Source organism: Carya illinoinensis, chromosome 2, assembly GCF_018687715.1.
Source record: "Carya illinoinensis cultivar Pawnee chromosome 2, C.illinoinensisPawnee_v1, whole genome shotgun sequence".
Taxonomy (NCBI): Eukaryota; Viridiplantae; Streptophyta; class Magnoliopsida; order Fagales; family Juglandaceae; genus Carya; species Carya illinoinensis.
Window position 1 is genome coordinate 6,431,483 of NC_056753.1, and position 10,826 is coordinate 6,442,308.

Genomic DNA, 10,826 nt, shown 5'->3' on the forward strand with positions numbered 1-10,826 from the left:
AAGGTAGGAGCTACGGCTCCACCCTCATCTTTAGACAACACACTCCAGAAAGATTGAGTTTTTTTCTAAAGAGAATGAGGAACTTCTATTTCTAGAAACCGAATGGGTCACTCTAGTTGTATTACTCAAAGATCTTATGATTTAGCACTTAATTCCCAAACGTATTGCTCTGATCATAATTAAATTCCTAGAACTCAAGAGTCAAAAGTGTAAGAGCATTCATATTTGGATGAATAAAATTTTCCCCAAATTTTAGCTAAAAATAATCTTTTTCTAAATTTTCTTTTAAATTTTACTAATCTTTCCAAAACCTTTGGCCACATCTCACTTTCTATTTGTTCTCTATTCAATTAAAATAATATTTCTCTTTTTTTTCTTTATTATTTTTCTACTCATTTATTTGTACATATTTTAACTACTCTTTTTTTTTTTTTGTCCTTTGGGAAAAGAGCGGAAGAAATTTTTAACTTATATTTTTTCACACTCTTGTAATTATTTAATTATTTTTTGTAGCCATGTTTTCCATTTTTTATCTGTTTTTTTAGACGACTTTTCTCTCTAAACGATAATATTTTTAAAATCAATGCTTTTGTAACAATAATATTTTAGAAAAAAAAAAATCATATTTTCACAAATGGTCAAAAAATTTTTTTTAAAAGAGAAAAAATTAGATCATTCCAATGGTACCCTTTTTTTTTTTTTGAAATTTTAACAATAACAAATATGAGTATAAGAAAAAGTGTTGGTGATTGGAAAATAAATTTATTTTATTAGTTAAAATAAAATATTTGTAAAAAATAATTTAGTGATAAACGGTAGTTCCCATATTTAGGGAGGAGCTACTATTCGCATCCCAAAACCTTTCCCTAAAATAAGAACCGGATATTGGAGATGAGTTTTTATCAAAATGTTAAAAATTTTTACTAAAATTTAGGGAATGGGATATTATAGGCATCGGATGGTTGATGCTCTAAGATTAACGGTACTGTGGTTTGGTGCATGCATGCATGAAGTCAAGCTGATGTATGAAAACATGATTATAAACTTATTGTTTGTGATCATGGAGAGTGCATGGTTTTTGCAGGCATTGATAGATCATGCAGATAAATTGCGTACGTCTGCATTATGTACGTATATGATTATGGAGTGATTTTAATTATTTCCATATTGCAGCTAGCTAGGTTAAATATTCACGTCAAAGCCACTTGTACACATGATGTTATATAAGAACGATTTCATGGTGTATTGATCGTTTTTTAATAAAAAATAAAAAAAATAACAATCACTATAACATAATTTGTATTTTGTAACAGAAGAAACGTCACAAAATGGTAACCGGCTGGATGCAGCCCATGCTAGCTTGCTGAATAATTATTTGCATAAAAAATTAAAGGAAAAATATAATTACAAGTACAATTATACACTAATATGTACACTAATATAATGTGATTTGTCAAAAAGTAGATTTTATTGAAAACTGTGTTAATTTAAATTTTAAGTATGAATGAATCAGTATTAATATACAGATTAGTACGCGATTGTGTTTGTATATAGCAAAACTCAAAACTAAAACTTTTATCACCCTTTTAGTCTCCATACATACATACATACATACATACATACATACATACATACATATATATAGTACTGTAAAAACCTGCATGCAAATGTACGTTGACCTTGAATCTAGTCCACATGACTCTTAACGTACACCTCACACAACTCTTAATCTGCATGCATGGGTACAATATTAGATCAGTACTGATCGATCCATGCCAGCACCGGCCACTTTTTTCTCCACATTTTTAAATAAATAGCTCTGATCCACTTGATAGGGTCATCTTTTTCAAAACTTATTAACTATTGCTAAAAAAAAAAAATAGAGAAGGATTGAATTATGGAGTGATTTTATATACAAAATATTTGAAGTAGTGACGTCTCAAAAAGATAGGGATGACGAATATTAATTTATATGTAATATTATTTATTTATTATTAAAACTGAGCTCCAAATTAATATTTAATTCACGAGTCTGATGATCATCATGATCTGGTCTATATATATAAGTTTTTTTTTTTTATAACTTGGTGGAGTCCACATGCAAAATCTTATCAAATGTTCATTAATCTTAATTTCCTGATCTATCATAACAATCAGTTTGAAATGGACACAGTACAAATGCTGCATGCTCATTAATTATATATTTATTTATACTGATCTACATGATGATCAACTCAAAGATCAGACAAACTATATATATACAGATCAAATTAATATATGATCTAGTTGCATGCATGCATGCATGCATCCATATCTTATAATTAAGGTGGATGGATGGAATTATTCCAGAAAGATTAAAAAGAAAAAAAGGTTAAAAAGTTATTAAAGAATGAGTTTGCTTGTGCTTTGGTGACACAGGGCCACGTATTACTCTGTCACTGTCCCGTATATCATTCGCTCCGAGTACATCACACTGACAGGGACGGTTCACTGCATGCTTCATGTTCAAACAATTATCGCCCGGCTAACTGATGGCCAATATACACCCACTCCTGCTTACCCTTCTTCAAGATCTATACGTATTCTCTATCTCTCTCTCTAACTTTTCTTCTCTCTCCTATTCTGCAATTCTTGTTTCGACTCGGATTTTTGTGGTACCCGGTCTGTCCAAACCTCTCTTATCTTTTTTCAACGAAGCATTATTCGATTTTTCGTGTCATTGGCTTGGCTTCAATTCCCTCCTTTTCCGCTATCTTTACAGCTCCCACTTGCTCTCTTCTGCTTTCCTCTCCCGTCTGTCTGTTTCATCATTCTCCATTAATTCAGGCTTTTGACCTGATCTGCACATTTCTGATCACAAAAGCATTACGAATATCATGAAGGTGATGATCTCCCCAACCTTTTGAATTTTGCATTCTCTTTTTTATTAATTAATTTCCTTCTACTTTTTACTTTTGCTGGGGAGGCAGCTTGGAGTAGGAATATGCATGCTGCATGATTCCACTTTTGAATTAAATTCTAAAGGATGTTTGTTTTACGGGTTTTGCTTTAAATATTCTCTTTTTGCAATGGATCCTTATATATATGAACGGTTTGAGAGTTTAGTTTCAGAAAAGATTATTACAAAACTGGTTTCTGAAAATTAATTTCATGATGTATAACGTGTTTCATGTTCAGATTTAGAATATATATATTTATATATATCGTTCTTGAATTATTAGTAGTCAAGAAAATACAAAAAATAGAGAGCATGCTGCAGCTGGTTGAAATATATATATATATATATATATATGATCTTATAATTAAATTGATGATCGATATTTTTGCTATTAATCTTGCAGAAGGTTGTACTGAAGCTGGATTTAAACGATGACAAAGCCAAGCACAAGGCCTTGAAGACAGTCTCTACTCTTTCAGGTACGTTACGTCGACGTACGTCAGCTTGTTTCTTTTATTTTTCAAGTGGTACTACTTCTCCCGGCCGGCCGGGTATATATATTTATATATATGTTTATTTTCCTCTATATATGAAAAGACTTTTTTTTTTTTTTTTGAAAGGATATGAAAAGACTTCTGATTTCATATATATTTATTTCTGGGAAGGGGAATATTAATAATGAAAATAATTAGTGCGTAAACTTATCATTATCGAGTTCTAATTAATTTTTACGATCGAGTCCCGTTTTGGTTAATTGGCAGCTTCTAGCTGACACGAATTATATATACCACATGATCAGTACTACGTGGTCTAATTATCACTTAAACTAGTGACGGATATTTAATGTCAACCTTGGTACACTTGATCACATTTATCTCTATAATGTGTTGCACTCCAAATAATTAATGAAGGGTTTAATTATCCTACCGGTACTATATTTGGTTGAATTTAGGGGTTTTTTTGAAAACGTATATAATATATATATATATATATATATATATATATATATATATATATATATATATAAAGCAAGGTTGAGAGAACTGCGTACGTACTTCAATGGGCCGGGGGAATTAAGAACAAGTTTCGGAGTGAGATGAGATGAGAATTTTATGAATAGTAATAAAACAGTTTTTGAATAGTAGTGAGATATTTTGAGTTAATGTTTTATGGTGTTTTGAAAAATAAGAGAGAAAATATTGAATAAAAATATTATAAAGTTAAAATATTGTTAGATTATAATTTTTTAAAATTATTTTTGTTTAGGGATTTGAAAAAATTGAATTATTTTTTTTTTAATTTTTTGTTTGAAAGTTTAGGAAAGTTGTAATGATTAGTTTAAAAATATTTGTGTTCTAGTAATATTTGAGAAGAAGATGAGATGAGAATTTTGGGAAGAAATATTTTTCAAACAAGCCCTTATAAGTGCATGATAATTTGTTGGACGAATAACTTTATATATAATGAATCCAATTATCTTATTGAATCGGACGTTTTAAATAACATATTATGTAGATCCTAAAAATGTTCTCTCTTTTTTTAATTCAACTATCCAATAACTCGTTCATATATATATATAATTTAATTTGTAGGCATTGATTCCATTGCAATGGACATGAAGGAGAAGAATCTAACTGTGATAGGGACAGTGGATCCAATATATATTGTGAGCAAATTGCGCAAATATTGGCCAATGGCAGATATAATATCTGTTGGTCCGGCAAAAGAGCCTGAGAAGAAAGAGGAGGCGAAGAAGGAAGAAGCAAAGGCCGAGGAGGTGAAGAAAGAGGAATCCAAGAAACAAGAAGAGAAAAAAGATGAAGAGAAGAAGGAAAAGCCTGACCCTATTTTAGAGCTTGCCAAGGCTTACAAAGCTTATAATCCCCACCTCACCTCATATTACCATGTCCAAAGCATTGAAGAGAATCCAAATGCCTGTGTTATTTGTTAAATGGGCTATCAAATGTGTGTGAAAGATAATATTGCAGACCACTTCTTGTCTGTGATCAATGGTTTAATATTGGAGTTTTGTCAAAACAGTATATATATATATATAGGATCAGCTGCATGCAGGCAAATGCTGTCAATTAATTAGGAGCTGTTGTGTATATATATCATGTGTAATATATATATATATATATATGAAGAAGATATTGATGCTTGATTGATCTCATGTTTAGACCTTAATCATGTAGATAAAATGGAAATTGGTAATTTGAACACTAAAGTTATTTATTTTATCTCTCGATCTCTTTTTCCTTTCAAGATGCATATATGCTTCATGGATCTAATTCCTCGATCTATGATCAACTCCTTCTTGTGCTTTTTGTTCCATATGAAAATGAAAAAAATTAATAAATTCGTGATGGAATTTGTGGGTCTCATTCATGATCGATGATCTGTCTTTTTCTTATGAGATCAACTGATCAATGGTTATATGCATGCTTTATATATATTATGGTCCCCATGGAGTAATTATAAATTGGTCGATCGATTTGCTCTTTAATTAATTGTTAATAAATATTTTTTAAGAAATATTTTAGTTACAAATGGATTTCACAAAAATAATCTCACAAACTGATGCGGCTTCATGTTGTTTGTCAGATTATAAAATTAATTTTGTTATAAAATAAATCTAATGGATCAGATGAATTGGCTACTAATATTTTTCTTCAAGATGATTATCATGATCATGCACGTGGCAAAAGTTAATTGGCTAGTAATTATTATTAGTTTATGGAGAGATGTTTTCCCCCTTAAAAATTCTTTTTATACTCTTAAAAAATGAAACATTGCCCTTTCGCTTTTTAATTTATCTATTGCCACATATATTAAAATAAAATCCACAGCTAGGGACAATTTCCTACTCTTAATTGATGCAAGTGGACAAGCAAGAAGCTTCCAATATTGCATGATGCGGTCCAATCTTTCAGGTTACAATTTGTAGAGTAAACTACAATTAAACCTTTGATTCTCATGTCCTACTCGATCCACACGCATGAGGGAGACTCGTTCTTGGCCGTTAATAATTTCTTGATCGAGTAATGCTGCATATAATGGAGTGTGCAATTAAGCATCATGTAATCATTTTGAAAAAAAAAAATAAAGTTTATTATTAAGAAATTACTATTTTTTCATTTGGGTCTTGTATATATTTATTATTATTTTTAAAGTAAATCATGTATAGCGTGGCGTTTGCTCATTTATAATTACAAATATCAATTCTCTTATTTTTTTAGGACATATTTTATAACTGTACATCATGTGATCAATGTTCTGATATCACAACTAATTCATGATGTGATTAATCAACCAAATATTTGAAACTTTTCTTGATGATGTTGGGCTCTACAAGCTAGACTTAGAACATGAACAGCATAATACTTACGTGAGAAATACTACTCTCACTGAGATCGAGTTGGGTCCCGATTGGGTCCTGACGCATTTTTTTTTGCTTTTTATTTATTTATTTTATTTTTTATACTTAGTGATTAAGGAAGTTTTTTTTAGTGAGGTTGTGATTTAAAAAAAAAAAATTAAAAATATAAAAAAAACGAATGAAATAAAATAAAAAAACTTATTAATTTGCTGTTGTCGGGAGCCGTCTCTTGCTACATCCTCGATCGGTGGATGTAGCACGGCTCTACTTACGTACAAGCTATTTTGTTAAAAAGTGATCATATTTTCAACCGTAAAAGCAATAACCATGAGTTCTTTCCGGGCCTTCTTATAGACCAATACCTCATGTCCATATATATGCCCAACTTTGGAATATCCTAGACTGATCTTATCCTTAAGTAGTCATAGCGAGTAGAATTGAAGAGCTGAATAGGACTGGAGAGGAAAACATGCATGATGAACGCTGGCCTTTTACAAGAAAAACAATAAAGCCGCATAAAGGTACAATTAGAATGACATATTATACAAAAATACCACTTATTTGTGGGTTAAAATGATTATTTCTTGTCAAATGAATCTATTCTTATCACAGATAATTCGTTATATATATATTTTAATTTTATTTATCTATTTATTTATTTTTAACAGGCTGTAAAGGTCACGCGTCTCAACGGTGCATGAGTTTCACGGCCTCATATCTTTAAGCTAGGTAGATCTGCCCCCACCCCATTTCATATTGACCGGCGCGTACGTCCTACATGATGCCAAGATAGCTTTGTGTGATCGATATTGGGAGGTTGTCGGTCGAAAATCTGACCCATCTAACTCTAGTTGTCCTCGATCCTTTGTTCTTGCTTTCTTCGTAATATAATGGAAGTGAAGATCATTTCCAACGAAAGCGCCAAAAGATCAAAAGTAGTGCCCCTTATTCGTTGTGCCTTCCGACTGCAACCTTTGCGATCTTTCAGGTGAACCACATGAATAAACTACCTTTTTTATTGGTCCCGGCCTCCTTGCTTTTGTCAAAGAAGATAAGTCCAAACCTTTGGAATGCATTTTTTTTTTCTAATTTTATTTTATTTTCTAACATTGCACATATCGTAATAGATCCCTCTATCCTCTTATACCTTTGATTTTATTTTAAAGCGAACCAATATTGGAAAAAAGTATAAATTATACATTTATATATATAATATATATGTATATATAAAACTCTCATTTGATAACAATATGTTATATATCATTAAAACTACTTACCTAATTAATATTTTCCTAAAGAGAAACGCTATTGAATTCCTTCAGTACCCCATGCATTAATATTCTACATGATCTGTATATACACTACAAGAGAATTAGTTTTTTAAGACAAAAAAATGTTGTCTCAAAATCAAGTTCGAATGAAAAAATTTCTATTCGAACTTAAAATTTTGTTCGAACAACATGAAATGTTAATTCGAACCAATAATCATATCTGACCAAGACCGTTTGAACCAACACATTTTTAAGTGACTTTTGTTTGAAGAAAAATATTAACTATTTGAACAGACAATCTATTTTTGAAAATCTTCTGTTCGAACGGAGTTTTGAAAAATAACGTTATTCGAATAAATATTTAATTGTTCAAACAAATGCACGGATTGTATTTCCTGATACGTTCGAATGGATCTATTTTTGTTTGAATGTATGCATAAATGGTAATTTACCATTCGAACGGGTTATTTAAAGTTCAAACGATATTGATCAAACAAAATGAAATTTAATTAAAAAGAACATACTAATACAAATTCTAATCTATATACATCAATTGTTCAAATGTTTACAAACATCATAAATAAAGACAATTAAAAAAATTAAATGAATTATGATTGTGGTGGTAGTGGTGTCATAGAGTTTTGGGACATTATTGACTGTAATTGTTCAAACACTTTTTGGTTATTTAATTGTAGCTTCTCTTCTAATCTTGCTTCTAAATCTCCTACTTGATCTAATTGGGTCAGCAATTCTTTTTCCTTCGACTTCAATATTTCTATCTCAAGTGCAGCTTCCTCTAATTTCTTAGTTTTGTCGTCATTTGATTTAGCTTTAGAAGAGGATGACAATGTTGAGGATAGTTTCACGCAACGTCCTAAGCCCCTCAAATATCCAAAACGTGATCCAAAAATTTGAGAAAAGATTTGATCATCGTTGACAGATGATTTATCAAATGGATCCGCAGTAGTTTCTTTAAGAGATATCATCTTATCTTACAAAAAGAAAAACATTAAAATTAGTATAGGTAACAAAAATATCTTTAAATAATGGAATTAAATAAATTTAAACTTACATAATTTGCCTCTGCCTCATGATTATTCCAAACACCATCACGATTTTTTTATACTTTAGCATACAATTGGGTCAGATCATAGTCAGCAGGATTTTCTTCTTACTGCAAAATAAAAATAAATATCAGAATTTAAACTAGAAAAATGTATATATTAATATTTAATGGGGACTAAAATAACTAATCATTTTTTTTACAAGCGATGAAAAGTTCGAAAACCCGCGTGATGATGTATTGTTAAATTTTATCTATTTGCTTTGTTCACCGTACTCTGTTGCTAAAAAAAAGTATTATATTTTTATGTTTAATACATCTATTATATATTATTAAAAAAAGATAGCAGCGAAATTACCTGATAAGTAGAATCTTTAAACAGATCACAAACTTTCTCCCATTAGTTTGGTGACATTGCTTGGAATGGATTTTAGCGCCCCTCTGTCGTAGTATTGAACTTCTGATAGTGTGCATGACATTGACCTTTGTACCTCCAAAATGCATTCAACATCAGTTCCTCAATCGTTAGTAGATCCTCTCGCGGGCCAAAATTTAGTTCAAACTTGTCATTCAAAAAATTATAAACAATTAGTATAATTTCAAAAGTTATTTACATAAAAATGTTATACAAAGTAACTTATTACCAGGCAACGGTTTTTGATGTGGTCTTTCACAATTTGGAAAACTTTAGTCCAAGAGGATGTAGTCATCGGTGCATACGTGCAAGTAATTGTACCAACATAAGAAGCAAGCCAAGCTGCCGAATCCCCAGAGCCACCGGTGTGATCATCAGGTATATCAATTTTAATTTTACCCACTTTCTTTACTTTCTCTATGCAGACACCCCTCGTAATGCCTCTAAATCGGCGCTGGTTTACAACAGCTATATATTCAAAAATTAAAACAAATATTTTAATTAAATTATTTTATTTGAAAGATATACAATGATAAAATATCTTATTTTGGTTATGGTGATGTTGGCCTACCATTGTTGGTAGGTGAATCACACGGGGAGTTAGTAAGTGGTGGGGATGCCTCACGTGTGTTTTTTGTGTTTAGGAGGCATATATATTTGAAATTATAATAAATTATTATTCGAACAAGATACATTTCATATTTTTATAAAAATTATACCTACACAAATATCTATTTGAAAATCATTCAGTATCAGTTTTGTTGGACTAGTTGCTCTCATCCTCAGTAGACACTTCAGTTGATTCATGTTCTTCTGATATGTCACATTCAATTACTTCAGGTTGAACATCTTCTCTGCGCAATGGGACCATGTCATATTGGCTTAGTTCAACCTAATAGTGAATGACAACTTGCTATGACGGGTGCATCCTTTGTGCAATTCTCGTTGTGCATTCTCCCACAGTGATCCAAAGTCTTCATTTCCCTCAAATGAGTGTGTAGATGTTCCTTCTCCATCTCTAGCACCAACATTTATGTCCTCCGTGTCGATCTCGTTACATTCATCCATCTGATTGAGATGATTGCCAAATCTAACTCCTTTAGGAAATGGTTCGCCATGTAAAACCCAATGTGAATATTTAGGATTAATTCCATTTATGAATAAATGATCCTCCACTACGATCATATTATATGAACTAAGGTTTTTGCACTTCTTGCATGGGCATCTTATAAATCCTCGACTGTCAACACTCCCACAAGCAAATTCTAATAAAGACTTCACCCCTTGTGCATATTGTTTATAGTTTCGACCAAGTCTACCTCCCAACAGTACTTAGCTCTTATCTATCTATAAAAAACCCAATTCATAGGATATACACTATCAAGAAACTATTACAATACACGTGTTTAATTACCATATATTTTTAAGGTAATTGGTCCTATTCCATTTTAGAGACTATCATCTATAGCATATATACTCAGTCCAAAACTTGTATGTTAGTAAAAATTTCAGCAGTATTTTCGTACAATTCTCCAAATATGCTAGTCATGATAAGTTGTTGACCCTATTCATGGGCCGAGAAATTTACGAACTACATACTCGAAGAATGTAATAAAATGTTAAACTAAAATTTTAATTGACTAATACAAGAGTTTTAACTGAATATATATGCTATATAGATGATAGAATCTCAAACTGTCCACTTTGGACAATTCAAGAGTTGTGCCCAAACATTTTTTAAGAGAATATTTGGCCACAAC

General features: G+C 31.0%; 1 protein-coding gene across 1 annotated transcript; it reads left to right on the forward strand.

Moving 5' to 3' along the window:
• Positions 1–2,568: 2,568 nt before the first annotated feature.
• On the forward strand, positions 2,569–5,165 carry LOC122299177 (heavy metal-associated isoprenylated plant protein 39-like). The gene is made up of 3 exons (XM_043109215.1): positions 2,569–2,882; positions 3,342–3,417; positions 4,531–5,165. Exons 1-3 carry the CDS (start codon positions 2,877–2,879, stop codon positions 4,887–4,889), a joined length of 441 nt encoding a protein of 146 aa, XP_042965149.1. The 5' UTR covers positions 2,569–2,876; the 3' UTR covers positions 4,890–5,165.
• Positions 5,166–10,826: the final 5,661 nt, after the last annotated feature.

Coding starts and splice junctions, on each gene's coding strand:
- LOC122299177 (XM_043109215.1), top strand. Junction 3,418..4,530: donor GACAGTCTCTACTCTTTCAG/GTACGTTACGTC, acceptor TTTAATTTGTAG/GCATTGATTCCATTGCAATG.